At 40.0% G+C, this 15,527-nt stretch overlaps 1 protein-coding gene and 1 long non-coding RNA gene across 4 annotated transcripts; one reads left to right on the forward strand and one right to left on the reverse strand.

The window, feature by feature from the left end:
- The first annotated feature begins 3,088 nt into the window (after positions 1-3,088).
- Positions 3,089-13,570, forward strand: ZNF391 (zinc finger protein 391). Of its 3 annotated transcripts, none has more exons than XM_031435459.2 (3): positions 3,089-3,216; positions 7,474-7,585; positions 8,353-13,570. In XM_031435459.2, exon 3 carries the CDS (start codon positions 8,431-8,433, stop codon positions 9,496-9,498), a length of 1,068 nt encoding a protein of 355 aa, XP_031291319.1. In that variant the 5' UTR covers positions 3,089-3,216; positions 7,474-7,585; positions 8,353-8,430; the 3' UTR covers positions 9,499-13,570. The 3 variants fall into 3 exon arrangements, with proteins under 3 accessions (XP_031291319.1, XP_031291320.1, XP_064332078.1); XM_031435460.2 differs by having other exon boundaries at positions 3,109-3,216; positions 7,477-7,585; XM_064476008.1 differs by lacking the exon at positions 3,089-3,216 and having other exon boundaries at positions 6,967-7,585.
- LOC116147797 (uncharacterized) lies at positions 3,211-14,415 on the reverse strand. Its single transcript, XR_004131413.2, has 3 exons — positions 14,182-14,415; positions 12,351-12,407; positions 3,211-3,628 (listed from the first exon to the last, which is right to left on the reverse strand). It is a non-coding gene; the product is annotated as an uncharacterized LOC116147797 (long non-coding RNA).
- Between the last annotated feature and the right edge of the window lie 1,112 nt (positions 14,416-15,527).

A 15,527-nucleotide genomic window follows, 5' to 3' on the forward strand; every position in this document is an offset into this window, starting at 1 on the left:
TAGAAAGGTGGAAAGTATGCTCATCATTTTTTCTGTTTTTAAGATTTAAAAAATTTTTTTCTTGTCCCTCTTCTTCCAAGTAATTTACCTCCTTTTATTGCTTAAACTCCTTATATTCAGGAGACCTCTTCCTCCTTAAAGAACATAAAATTTAATTCTAGTCTTGTGTCTGTCTGTGTCACTTCACTCTTGATTCCATCATTTATAAAAGGAAATGGCAGTTATGTCATGGAACAGGGATGAGTAGGAATGTCCAGGAATTGGTCCCTCTCTGGAAACAACTATTGAGTTTGCAAGATTGTGTGAAGCAACTCTTTTGGAATTTTGGAGTCTGTTGAAACACTTGAAGTGTCCAGAGGAAAGATTGATAAAGAGACTGGTAAATTTTGGTGAATATCACTTCATGTAGTTCCATGTGGTGGCTACCATCCCCCATGTTCTAGCATTATGGCAGGCAGTCAGTGGTGACTGTGGGCCTTGTTCCTGGCGTGGCTTGCTGGTGCAAGGGTGGGTAATCAAGACCTTGCATTCTAAAAATTGGAGTTGTATGTTTTGACTTCTGTTCACTGCTTTTGATCGCCGAGGAACCAGCACAGAGGCCAACAGTATTTTTACCTCCAAAGGGCTGAAATGGCTTCCCTAAGGGAATTGAAAAAAATAGTACTTCTCCTTCATCCATTCCAGACATTTAAGGAAAACTTAGTCAGATCAGTGGCTGACTACATAGACAATGGAAGAGAAACTTCAGTGATCACACACAACAGAATATACACACTTTGCAAAAAGAGCCTGGAAGAGCTACAAACAAATGGCTTCTGCCCTCAATGAGTATAAATCAACAATCCCTGAGGAGTAAGAGAATTGGATTTCTGAAGTTACCACAACATAATACTCAGAATGACCAATTCTCAAAAAAAAAAAAAATACAAAACATACAAAGAAACAGGAAAGTATGACCCATTTGTAGGAAATAAAGATTTGAGGGAAACCATCCCTGAGGAGCCCAGAAATTGGAATTATTAGTAAAAGGCAGTAAATCAACTGTCTTAATTATTTTCAATGAAGTAAAGGAAACCATGAATAAAGAACAAAGGAAATCAGGAAAACAACGTCTGAAGAAAATAAAAATACTAATAAAGAGAAATTATAAAAAGGAAACTGGACAAACTCTGAAGCTTAAAATGCAATAACTGAAATTTTAAAAAAACTTACTACAAGGAGTACGACAGCACATTTAAGCTGTCAGAAAAAAAGCAACAGCAAATCTGAAGATAAGACAATTGAAATTATCCAGTTTAGTAGCAAAAAGAAAAGAGAATGATGAAAAGTAAACAGAGCCTGGGGGCCTGTGGTACACCATCAAATGTACCAATATACATACTGAAATCCGAGAAGAGAAGAGGAAAAAAAAAGTAGAATATTTGAGGATATAATTAAACTTTGCAAATCTATACATAATTTCCACTTTAGAAGGAATTAAGCACCTGATCATCTCGATTGATACAGATACAGCATTTGACAAAATTCAATACCTTTTCACAATAAAAATACTAGCAATAGAAGGCAACTTCCTCAACATGATAAAAAACCACACATGAAAAACCCACAGCTAACATCATACTCAATGGTTAAAACATTGAAAAATTTCCCCCTAAGACCAGAAACAAAAGATGCCCACTTTTGTGACTTCTATTCAACAGGGTAGTTCTAGTCAGAACAATTAATCAAGAAAAAGAAATAAAAGATGTCCAAATTAGAAAAGTAACATCTATGTTCACAGATATGACCTTATATGTAGAAAAATCTAAGGAATCTACAAAAATAGTTACAGATTATAAATGATTTCAGCAAATTTACAGAATATAAAATTAATGCAAAAATTAGTTGTATTTCTATACACTTGCCATGAACAATATGAAATGGAAATTAAAGAATTCTATTTGCAATAGCATCAAAAAGAATAAAATACCTAGGAATAAATTTAACCAAGGAAGCATACAATCTGTACACCAAAAACTAAAAACATTGCTGAAAGAAATTAAGGAACACCTAAGTAAATGGAAAGACACACAATGTTCATGTATTGAAAAACTTAATATTGTTAAGACGGCAGTGCTACTCAAACAGATTCAATGTATTCCCTGTCACAATCCCAACAATGTCTTTTACAAAAATAGAAAAACGCATCCTAAAATTCATACGGACTCTCAAGGGACCCTCAAAACCAAAACAATCTTGAAAAGGAGCAAGGTAGAAGGTTCATATTTCCTTTCAAAACTTACCACAAAGCTGCACAGTGGTAATCTAAAGAGTTTGGTGCTGGAATAGGGATATAGACCAACAGAATAGAAAAGAGAGCTTGGGGAACCTTCATGTATATATCAACTGATTTTCAGCTAGTGCTAAGACCATACAATTGGGAAAGGACAGTCTTTTTCAACAAACAGTGCTGGGAAAATTGGATATCCATATGCAAAATAATGAAGTTGTGCCCTTGCTTTACACCATATACAAAAATTAATTCAAAGTATACCAAATATCTAAATTTAATAATAAAACTATAGAACTCTTGGGATAAAACATAGGTTAAAAAATCTTCATGATCAGAGTAGGATCCTGATTTTATTTACCTTCACGTTTCTTGGTGGAATTTGAGAAATGTCCTGCATTTAATGGCATTTACGCATCTAGACTGTGCAAAAAAGCCTGTTTCTCCAGAGGTGGTCTGAGGACTACTGCATTAGAATTATCTGGGATGCCTCCTGAAAATGCAGCGTTCCTGGGACCTTCCTCAAACCAATGAGTGCGAAGCTTGGGAAGCTGTACTTCAACCAGCTCTCCAGGTATGCTGTATAAAACTATAAATCATTAGTGTGGACTATACTTTGTAGAATGTATTAAGGTCTTCAGGACTTTTCGAAAATCCGTTTTCTCAGGCCTCTAGCATCAACTTCTGAATCTCTCAATATTACGCTTTGCAAAAACCTACAAGAGAGTCGGAGCCCAGCCTGCCGGTCCCAGACTCTCGGGCGCAGGCGCAGAGCCGCCCCTTCTGGTATGTTGCCCACTCTTCTGATCTGCTCGGTTTTCTAACGGGTCATCTGCTCCAGGAGAATTAGGTACGGGCGGCTGATCAGGCAGTGACTACCGCCGCATACCGAGTAGGACACAACCAGCGGTCTGAGTAGAAGAGTGTCAGCGACTCCGAGAAACTTGGTGAGCGCTGGAGCAATGGGGCAACGCAAGGGTTTGCCATTAATCCTTCCGGCTTCCTCAAGTCCCACGCACTCAGGTTCCGTCTGAGCACGGGTCCGGCCCAGGGTGTGTCCCGCGCTCGGCCCCAGGCGGCCGGTGAGAGGGGCACGCAGGGCCCCGGGATCTGGGGCCTGGACGGGTGGGCCTGGAAGCTCTGGGAAGTTGTCTTGCGGAAACACTTTGTTCCCTTGCGGGAGACCGGCTGGAGGGCCGCGGGTTGTCTGGCCGCAGATCCAACCGTGCGATGTCCCGCTGGCTGGGACGCGGCGCTGTGTCTCTGCGCGGCGCCCAGCGCTCGCCTTGCGGGTGGGCACAGCCTAGTCTCTCGGCTGCACCGACAGCGGGTGGTGGTCTTTGCGTGCGCCCCTGGGAGCTGGAAAAGATCAGAGTTGCGTTCTGCTCGGCTCTAGCTGGGCAAGGAAGGGCCTCTTTACCCAGGATGTTTCCCAGATGCTTGCTGTGTCCCAAGCACTGTTCTAAGAGTTTTTACTGGCATTAACTCATTTAATACTCCCATTAACCCCATGAGATGTACTATTATTATCCTCATGTTACAGATAAGAAAATTGAGGCACACAAAGGTAAAGTACCTTAGTTGAAGTTACAGAGCTTGGGAGTAGTAGCATTTATTTTACAGTTCTGATGATGAGGGTTGGTTCTTGAATATAGTAGGTGTTAAGTATTTGTTGTTGGGGTTAATGAACAAATTCTCAATATCAGTATCTGTGAATTTATTGTGATTTTGAGCCAATTTTCATGAACACTGTTGTCTGAGGACCTGGAGACTATCACTGTTGTAGGATTGAATGGAGACTGCCTAGGCCCTCCTGCTGACTCTTGTGTATTGGCAAAGGCTCTAGGAAGCAGTCAGCTGATACCAGGAAGTGAAGTACCTGAAGAAAAGCTATTCCAGAACCTTCAGATCCTGCTTCCTTCTGGATGAAATAATTTCTTAATTTCTTAATATTGAAAAGAGTAGATACAAGGGAAAATTATTCCTGGGTCAGCAATTGATTATAAGAGGAAGTGGCATGCTCAAAAGAATTTCAGATGGTTAGGGTAACAGGAAGTTGTCAGGGTTGTGAGGGCCGGAAAGTTAGTTATATGAAGAGAAGAATAGCTCAGTGGTAGAGTGCAAGCTTAGCATACATGAGGTCTTGGGTTCAATCCCCAGTACCTCCATTAAAAAATAAATAATTAAGCCTAATTACCCCCCGAATTTATTAATCTGAGGTAAGCACAGCAATAATATAATCTTCTTCTGTTGTATATGATATTCTTTATAATAAGCTTTGCCATTTCAAACTTGTAGCATTCACAGAAGCTCTGTGTGAAAAGACATGCAAGTACTAGTAATGCCATTTTACAGTGTAGGACCAGATTTTCCAAAAGGTGAGTCATTTGCCCAGGGATGTTCAGCCCTGTGGTGCAGCAATATCATTGCCTTCTATCTTGACTCTCAGGAATAAGTAAGGGACTACTGCCTACCCACTTTGAATTCATATCCCATGTGAGGAAATCGATAAACAGGTTAGATTATGTGGCTCAGAGCACCTAGAGAGTTTAGGGAGAGTTGGGACTTGGCCCAAATTCATCCCCTTTCCCTTTTCTCAATAAAGAACTAGAGACTTAAACTCAGATAGAAATACCTACTGTCATTTTCTACTGTCTGGGAGGAGATGGGATTACTTTGGGGCATTTGTTTTAATACTTAGGGTTGCATTCACCTGACCCAATGTGGGTATTACTAGATCAGTGATTCTGGATACCTTAGGATAAGACCTGTTATTCCCAGATTTGCCCTTGACCAAAAAGAAAACCAAGAGGACGTAGAAGAGGGAAAGGCAACTTTCTAACTCACTATAAGATCTGTATGCCATGTAAGTTAATGATTCTTCCTTCCTTTCTGAAAGTTTGTGCCATCCTGCCAAGTGGAGACATTTATTTCTCTTTTCATAGAATTTCCCTTCTTCAGTGAGTGTGGCAAATTTTGCCCAGTGTGGGACTATTCCCTGTTTACCTGCTGACTGCTCTTAATGTCTTCCTCAACACTAAGTCATTCTATTTTATCATTAGGTGATTGGCCTGTTTCTCCAATGGTTTCATCTGACACGTGGACCTTAGGCTCTTATATGTCTCTGGAGATTTGAAAAAGAGTCTGATCATCCTAGTCTTATCCCCTTAGTTTTTAACCAAGGAAATTTAGCTACCAATGGAGCTGTGGCCAAAATCCAGATTACTTGGTAAATGTTTATACCATGGGACCTCTACCTGATGTTTCATTGGTTTATGCCAAGGATGCCACTCGCTTTGTGGTGCCACTTTAGTGGGGGACAGGAAATTTAATCCTTAGTTTACATAGATAGAGTTTTTAGCATGGTTGAGACTTATTGCAGCCTCTCAGGATAGTAACCTCTCAGAGGTAGTCACTCTTTAAACCTCCACGGTTCTGAAGTCAAGGTCATCCTGGTGTTCTGGGATCAGTGAAGTTTAGTTTCTTGGCCCTTTAGGAACCACATAGGAATGGAAGGTGTGACTTAAATGTTCTTATCCTGCCTGTTGAGAAGCAGTAAGTACAATGCGGTGTAGTGAGTTTGAGTCCAGGATTTATCACTTGGCCTTGGGCCAAATTACTTATTCTTTCTGTATGTCAAATTCTTCATTTGTATTGTGGAAATAATAATAGTATCTCTCTCAGTGTTGTGAAATATAAATGAATCAATATTCCTAAAGTGCTTAGAACAGGCAGGCCCAAGAGAAAAGACCCAAAGAAGGGCCTTTTCCAGAGGCTACACATGCATGTCAGGTTCCAATCACAGTTGGGTTCTTATTTTTAATATAGAAAATTTCCCCAGTGTGGTTTCTGTGTCTGTCCATAGGTATCACATATATAAACACATAATGCATAATACAGTTATACATATCATGAGCTTCTTTAAAACAAAAAACAACTCTTGTACTGCACACTATATATACATTAGTTAAATTATAGATAACTTATATCAAATTAGTATATTTTACCAATCATCAAGATATTAATAAGCATGAGATTAAACCCTCAACTTCGAATTGGCTCTGTCCTTTGAACTCTGTCCTAGTTCTTTCTCTATTCAGGAGATCCTACCTACTTTTAGATATCCTATGTTTTAATGGTTCTAGCAAATCACTTTATGAAGATCTTCAAATAAAAAATGCATCATCACAAAGCTCCATGGATGGCTTCTTGGTGAACCTTGGCTTCCAAGGTTTATCTCCACATCTGGGAAGTACCCAAACTCTGAGAAAGGAAAGACTTGGGAAATCAGATCAAATCTCAACCTAGTGGATCTCAAATTGTGCTGTGAGCAGAAACATTAGGGGAACTATTACATAGTTTGTTGCCTAATGCCATGCCCAAGGATTCTGCATGAATTTACAAGAGAATGGATTAAAGAAAAAGCTTCAGTGGGGAAACTTAAAGTCCAGAGAAGGGCAAGAAGAATAGGTACAGATTCCAATATCCTCCCCATTTTACCAACAGAAAGGTTTCTAGAGACAGGATGCTCTGCTGGACACCCAGTGTATATTAGTATTCTAAGAGAGGGCCTTGCTGCTTTTCCTTCTTATAAGGCAAATGTAAGAACAACTTTGTGGGTGGGATGATGGTACCAGGCAGTCTGAATATGGAGTGCCAACTTTTTAGAAGAGTCATCTGGGAAAGCTAGCTGTCTAATACCTGGGAACCTTGAGATCTTTGGGAAGTGTTGGCTCTTCTGGCAGAAGGGAGAAGCCACCTGTCTGAAGGGAAGCTAGGTTTATATTTTAGATCCTCCGACTATGAGAAGAATGTTGGGTAGGAAGGCTGGTCCCAGCTAGTACATTTTTCAGGCAACCGAGAGAGTGTTTCTAAGGTTCATTTTGGACAACTCAACTTGTCAAGACATAAGAACTTATTAAGCACAAATGCCTGGGCCTCATCAAACTCACTAGGTCTGAGGTAATGCCCAGTATCTGAAGTAATGTTTCATAAGTGATTCTGATGCGTATGCATATGCATATAACCTTTCTAATGGAATCAATTTTAGCCCCTTTCAGATACCCACTTTCTCCAGCCCCTCCTGCCACAGCCTCTGTAAAAGTTCATACCATCTTTTCTATAGATCCAAGCATTAATGTTGAGCTCTCAATATCCCTGTGTCTCCAGCAACAATAGCCTTGTGTTAAATCATTTCCAATCAGCAGGAACCCCAGCATGTGAATTGGACATGATCACCTCATTGGAGGAAGGACAACTATAGATACTGGATCTTCAGGGAGCTGAAGAGGGAAGTGACCAAAAATATCTGTCTAGGTGAGTGGTATCATGAAAAGACCACCAATTTGAAATTTGGGAGACACGAGTACAATTCTAAGCCCTTGCAACTCTCTGGGTGACTTAAGTTACTCAATCTGCTTTCTCTCAATCAAATGAGCAAGTTGGCCTCATTGAACTCTAACTTAAGGTCTGTTGAGGTAAGCTCTGTTAAACCTCTGAAGTTTGTGGTCATAGACTTGTTATGAAGAATACTTCAACTAGTTGGAAGAAGAGTTGGGGGATCAAATAGCAGTGTAATACTTAGCATTTCTGAAATTCTGTTCTCCCTCATTGCTAAGAAAATGGTTGCATCCAAGACTGATAGTCTTCCTCACTTTTTACATTTGGGGGGGGTTCTTTTCTACATTTGAGAGTCTTTACTCTTCTTACCCCTTTCCTTTTTCTCATTTACCATAACTAATTGGCTTCAATAGCTAATGGCTCGTTTTACTTTCTAATCCTCCATTCTTTGCTCATCAGTTGGTGTGTCTGCTCATTTCCATTTGTTTGGCTCAGCATATTACCCAGTCCCCTACCCACATTTCTTGATGTCTCTGTGCTCACTGTGTCCACTGTGAAAACTCTGTCTGTTATCTATTCTGGCCTTATTCACTTCTCTTTCGTTGTTACGTTTTTATCTTCTCCCCATATAAAGTTGCTAGTGTGCATAAATTGCAAATTAGATGTCTTTTTTTTCTGCTGGTTTATTTTCCATGCTCTCCATACTAGACACAGATGACATTTGCACTTTAAATGTCTTTCAGATAGGGAGATTTGAACTGAACTAAAGCATCAACACCAATCAGGCTATTTCTGAAGAACTAGAGTATTCAGGGTCAGCAATGGAAAGTGTCAGAGGGAACACTGCCCAACGTGCTACAAATGAAGAAGCCTGTAAAAGGGAGGGCCAGTTATCAAGGCAGACAAAATGTCGTATACAGAAGAAATCTTCTTTCGAGAAAACAGCAATCAGAAAAGTGTCAATGACCCTCAAAGAAATTTTCACTAGGGAGAGAGACCCCGAATCTAGTCTAAGCTCAAAATTTAATACACAGCAGAAAATTCCAAAGGGAACTAGGTCCCCCATATCTAGGAAAAACTCGAAAGATAATTCAGACTTAATTAAACACGAAAAACTTTTCCCACAAAGGAAATCTTGTAAATGCAATGAATGTGGTAAAGCCTTTAGTTACCAATCAGACCTTATTGTCCACAATAGGAGTCATGGTGGAGAAAAGCCTTTTGAATGCAGCGAATGTGGGAAAACTTTTAGCCGAAGTACACACCTTATTGAACATCAAAGAACTCACACAGGAGAGAAACCTTATGAATGCAGTGAATGTGGAAAGGCTTTTAGCCGGAGTACACACCTCAGTCTACATCAGAGGATCCATACTGGAGAAAAACCATATGAATGTAGTGAATGTGGAAAAGCCTTTAGCCGAAGTACTAACCTTAGTCAACATCAGCGAACTCATACTCAAGAAAAACCTTACAAATGTAATGAATGTGGGAAAGCCTTCAGTGACCGTTCAACCATAATTCAGCATCAACGCATACACAGTGGAGAGAATCCCTATGAATGCAGTGAATGTGGGAAAGCTTTCAGTTGGATCTCATCTCTTATTGAACATCAGAGAACACACACTGGGGAGAACCCCTATGAGTGCAGTGACTGTGGCAAAGTGTTCAGTCGAAGCTCATCCCTTGTTGAACATCAGAGAATTCACACCGGAGAAAAGCCCCATGAGTGTAGAGAATGTGGAAAGGGCTTCAGTCGGAGCTCCTCCCTTATTATTCACCAGAGAACTCATACGGGAGAGAAGCCTTATAAGTGTAATAACTGTGGGAAAGCCTTCAGTCAGAGTTCAACTCTCATAAGACATCAGCAGCTTCACACTAAAGAGTAATATCTGAGCTTTCATTAATGTTAGCACAAGAACACATAGCATAACCTCCCACAACTGAAAAGAAACATACATACTTGTCTGAATTTTCCTTCCCTACTAGCTAGCTATAAGCCAGTTTCAAGTTAGCCTTCCTTTCATTTTGTAAACTAAACGTTCAAATGAGTGATCAATCCAACAAGAGGGTGACTTTACAAACCGAACATATTCAACCTAATATTCTGTAGGACTCTAATCTTAGAATATACAGCTACCTAACACTTGCAGTTCCTCACCTTATCTGTTCCATGAAGCTTGGTCCCTGAACAACCAGCAAACCATCTCTTTCCCAATCGTGTGTGTGTGTGTGTGTGTGTGTGTGTGTGTGTGTGTGTGTGTGTGTGTGTGTGTGTGTGTGTTTGTGCGCGCGCGCGCGCATGCATGGTTTTCATGCTTGCTGGTTCCAGGAGCAGAAGAGAAGGAGCTGGCTTCTATTCTGAAAACAAAATACTCCCCACCAGCTTGGGCATAATAGTATTAAGGCAAATTCAGTCTCTGGACTTATAAAGACAGATTTTTCTTTCTTCCTCCCTCACCCTTTTTGCTATAGTCTATTTTCCTCAAAGTATAACTCATAGTTCTACTAATGTTCCTAACAAATCCTAGTGTTATTTTATCTCATCCTTACCAAGAATGTCCTAAAAAATCTTACAGACATTTAGTTCCTCCCTTATCTTAAAAAAAAATACTGCCCTATTTTTAAATATTTTCTTTCGTTTACAGACTTCATGAAATTTACACCCTCTGGTTCTGACTCTCACCAATCTTGTAAGGCTTATCTTACAAACAAGGACAAACTCGGTGCCTATTTCTCAGTCCTTTTTCTACTTGACATTTGCAGAATTGGCACTACGGCCACTCTTATGCCTTAAAATTTGAGCTTCTGGGATCCACAATTCTGTGCTGATCTGTACTTTTCCTACCTCCCAGCATTTCTCTGATTAACAATGATCAGCTCTGACTTTGGGCAAGAATTGGACCAGAATAATTTTATTTCATTGACTTATAATACTTAAGGTTATTCAGTTAGATTGTAAGCTTACTAAAGACAGAAATCTTGTTTCTGATCCCTATAAAACATCACCAAGTGCTGAAGAGTCAACTAAATGCCCCGTAATTATTCCTGATTCCTCTTTATCCTGGGTAATCAGTCTGCTAGGGTCTATTTGAGATGACTGAATAGTTGATTTCTTTCTCTCTAGTCCTACTGCCACTACTAAGTCCTGGGAGGTTTGGGCCGGGATTACCAGAGTAAACACACTGTTGCTGCGCCTGTCTCCCTGTCTTTATCTAGCTGCCTGACTGAACTATCTCTTTGTTCAGAAAGAATCCACAGTTTCCCATTGTCCCCAGGAAAAAGTTCAAATGGCTTTAACTTGAAGACCTTCCACAGTTGGATCTATTTTCCATTACTTATTTTCCATCACTCCCCAGTACAATTGGGCAGGCCTGTCCTTTGTCTCCACTAAACCCTTTCTCTTCACACTGGGCTTCCTTTCAGACTATTCCATTGTTATCCTCCTTTACATGCCCTACTTTCTTCCCTGTGTCTCCAGAAATCTATCCACCCTTTATAAAAGGCCCTGCTCAGGCCCTGCCTCCTCTGCGGTACTTTCAGTTCCCCACCTGCTTAGACGTCCTTTACAGTGATTATCTACATCATCCGCCTGTGTTACATACTTCCTTACTCTGCTCTCTAGTTCTGTCAGGTGCTTTTTCCCATGAACTTTTTTGAAGTTAGAAATTGTCTTAAATCTCTTAGAAGCCCCATCTAATACCTAGTACAATGCAGGCCTGAACTCTAGTTTTAATCTAAGTCAGGAAGGTTTAATACTACAGTCACTTTATTCTTTTGAATGGTGAGATAACCTCATAAATATTTTAGTGCTTTTTGTCCTTCCTTGAATTATGTACATTAATTCTTAGAACTGACTCTCCTTTAGAGTTCCTGGGATGTTGGCCTCTTGGCTTGCCACTTCATGAGACTATTGTAAGGAGTAGGTAGGTTTATTCATGTAAAGTGATGAAAACAGTGCCTGACATATGGTAAATGCTCAATAAATGCTAATTGTTATGATTCTATTCTGTCATATCTACCCGTAGTGTTTCATTTCATCCCTGAAGGGTCTGTAACTCCACAGAAATGGAAAACTAGGATCATAATCAAATAAGTTAGAAGCTATTTCTTCTAACTGCCATCATAGATAATGGTCATCTATTTTATTATAAATCTATTATATGTCAAAAATGACTCAAGGCAGCTTACAAGATATGATAAAATAGAAAACTGAAAATACATACAAATCAGCATTAGAGAAAGAAGAAAGTGCATAGAAGATCAACATCGTGACAAATTATGGTTTACCATATGGTTATTCAGGTAGGGATGCAAAGTGAGCATTCTGGCAATCAAAGTGAGATGGTCATTTGCTTACATTGTATTTGGAAGGGGGCAAAATGTCCATTCTTCAAGGAAAGCAAAGTTTTCCTAATAGTTAGATTTAAGATTAATTTCTCCATTGGCCTTCATGTGATTATACAATGTGTTGATAGCAAAAACTAAAAAGTATGTATTCTCCTCAATACCTAACATATAGTATGCTTTCCAGTGGATAAATGTATAGTAGCTCAGAAAGGCAAATGTAAGGATTCTTTTCGGGGCGGAGTTGGGTTAGAAGGAACAGAGGATAGAGTATATTAGATAATCAAGTATTTACTGGGTGCCAGAAGGAAAGCTCTTTTCACACATTTGAGTCACTTAATTTACCACATAATGGGATGAAGAAACTGAAATTTACAGATGTTAAATAACTTACTCAAGGTTCAGGATTTGACCCCAATACTGGACCTCATAAGCTGGACCCTGGCAAGATCTGAAAAAGAAAGAACTGTGTAAGTAAAAGCATAGAGGTGGGAAAATGCCCAGTTTGTTCCAATAGACAAACTGGATTGTCTGTGGTAGGGAGTTCAATGAAATAAAAATGAGAAAGTTTATTTGGAATTGGATAACTGGATGATGACTGCCTTGAGTACTAGCTTGTGTTTGGATTTAATCATTTAGGCAGTGAGGGAATTACTGGAGGGTTTTGATCATGGTAATAAAATTTGGTTACAGGAGGGAAGATTAATTTGGTAGAGGACAATGTGGTTTGGGAATGAGAGAGACAGCAGTAGAAACTAGATGGAAAGTTGAAGTATTAAAACAGTGGTATTGGGGAACAGAGAGCAGTAGTCAGATGAAGAGCTGGTAAAGGAAAGGTTCTATGAAACTAGTGACTAGATATGGGCAAGGAAGAAGAGGGACCAGCAATTCCTTAATGCAAAGGTCAAAGAGTTTCTGTTTATAAATTGAGGACTGCCTGAATTCCCAATCCCTTACCTGACTCTAAGGTGTGTACAGAATCATTCTGCAGGAGGTTTGACAAAGCTTCATAGATATAAACTAGAAGAATGTTACCAAGGATATCATGTGGTTGCAGTCAAAAGAATTATCCATTAGATAAGGCTTCTGGCCCCAACAATGCCATTTACTCCCTGAACACAAGTCAGCCATTCAGCATGAGTCTCAGTTTCCCCATTATTTCCATTTATGCCACAAAACTCCTCCAATAAGAAATTTAAAAGTGAAACTGCTTAAAAAGCAAAATACTCAGTAATTTAATAACTTACAACAATAAAGTGATGTTGTAAAGACATTGAGTGCTTATCTATAACATTGAGCGTTTATGTATAAATCACTGTTCTAAAGCTTTACATGAATTAATTCATTGACTCTTTACAAAACCCTAGGAATGGAGCCCAAGATAATATTATCCATATTACAAACACAAGGAAACTGAGGCTGAGATAAGTAAATCAAGGTCACACAGCAAGTAAATTACAGAACTGGGACTTGAACCTCAGCATTCTGAGGCTGGGGACCACATTCTTCTATTTTATGACCCTCCCTGCAAGAGAACACACCCTCAGAAAGTGGGCTCTCTAAAGGAATTTGGTAATAGCATTGTCCTCTCCCCTGAACCATTTTCTTAGGAATCCTAAAGACCATCCTGACACACACAGCAGAACCTAACGGAGAGAAGTGGTCTGGATGACCTGACGTGAGGGTGACATTATAGAGGTCCCACGAATTCCGCTGACACTCCACCCTGAAACAAGAGAGATTTTTTTTTTCCTAGACCTTTTTTAAACAGTTTCCTATTGAGATGTCTGGTTTTCCCTTTTCCACACTTCAGAGGTTGATTTATTTCCCCCTTGACTCTTTCTGCTATCCATATCCTTCTGACACTTTGAAATAAGCCAAAAACCCCACTACTCCCCACCTCTTTGATAGTCACAGAGAATTTTGTGGTTTTTACTTTAATACTAAATTTTCCTGGTAAAGCAATCAGAAATAGCTTCAATCCCAGCAGCTTTAGGATATATTCCTTCATGTGACTTTCCTTCTTCTTCCCCAAAATGTCAGGCTGAAAAGTTAGTCAGGTTTGTTTTTCCTGGTAAAGATTCCTGTTTCCCAAATACCAGGCACGCAGTCTCCTCAACTTCTCGGTCCTACCCCTTCCCTGCAGTGTTGCCCAGACCCATGCACTGGGATTTACTTGTTTCTGTTGTCAAACTAGACACAATCTCATAGAAACTTTTGTATACCGGGACTTAACTCCGTGTACAGCACCCCGGCGGGCACAGCCTCCTCCCTCGCCCTCCGGATTCAGTGGCTGCCATTATGGAGCTCATAATCGACACAAGGACTGGACCTCTCACCCCCTTCAGTAGCAGGTGAGAGCCTGCGGAGCCATGCGTCCCTCCTCCCAAAGCAGTGGTGGGTGGCCTTGGGAGGACACCGCGGAGCAAACTCCAAACTACCAAGACCGCGCCTTGCCTGGCCCGAATCTGCGTCTGAGAACTACAATTCCCAGAAACCTCGGAGATGCACAATCGTCACAGCGCCCAGACTCCATTTCCCAGAATTCCTAGGGCCAAGTCCCACCCGCACGGAAAATCCTGTGTGACGTCATCGACGACCCGCTGAAGATTCTAAAGTCTGTGCGGGTGGGCGGTGCCACGCTAAGTACTATGGGGGGTATCAGTGGCCTTCGTTTGGGGCTGGTGGCCTAGTCAGAAGCTCTGTGGCTTCTTTTTCTAAAGCATTGGTGTATCAGAGTGAAGCTTTCACCCTTTTCCGTTAGGTTTTATTTATTTTACATGCGTTTTTCTTGCCTGTTATGTATTAATCTGATTCTTTGATTTGTGGACTGTGAGATTGAAGATGAGTCATTCTCTTCACTGAAAATTTATTCAGCTCCATTAAAGAGGCCACCCTACCCCCCACTCTAACACACACACCCCTATACACCCTGAAAAGTATAAGGGGATGAAAAGCAAAAAATAAATGCTTGCTCCCATTACTCAGATAATCCCTGTACATACTAGTAAATGTTCTTTCAGCCTTTTGTTGTTCTGATATCTCTGTATCTACCAATGCTAGACATGGGGATGGACTATGTATATGTACGTTTATACATAACAAAAAAATTATATAGTTTATATGTAGCAAAATGTTTACACATTCATCTTGAACTTTCCCCATGTTAGTTAATATTTTCCAATATAATTTTTAATGGTACTATCAAAGAACTAATCCTGTCCCTGTATCAGCATTTTTCAGGTTTCCTAAAAAACAGTGTTTTTAATTAGAACCCCTAGCAAAAGCTTCAGTCTGCTGTTGTCAAAACAATATTGTAAAATTGCTTTCAACTTTTTTTTTAATGGGGTACTGGGGCTTGAACCCAGGACCTCATGCATGCTAAGCATGCACTCTACCACTTGAGCTATACCCTCCCCCACAATTATTCTTAATTTTATTAGTTGTGATATTGACACTATGGTTATGTTTAAAAGGAAGAAAAAGTCCTTATTGGTTAAAAGATACTTACTGACAAGACAAATGATAAGATGTCTAGGTCTTACTTAAAAACACTCCAGGAATAAATAAA

Source organism: Camelus dromedarius, chromosome 19 (assembly GCF_036321535.1).
Source record: "Camelus dromedarius isolate mCamDro1 chromosome 19, mCamDro1.pat, whole genome shotgun sequence".
Classification (NCBI taxonomy): domain Eukaryota; kingdom Metazoa; phylum Chordata; class Mammalia; order Artiodactyla; family Camelidae; genus Camelus; species Camelus dromedarius.

Coding starts and splice junctions, on each gene's coding strand:
- ZNF391 (XM_031435459.2), top strand. CDS start 8,431: ATGGAAAGTGTCAGAGGGAACACTGCCCAACGTGCTACAAATGAAGAA.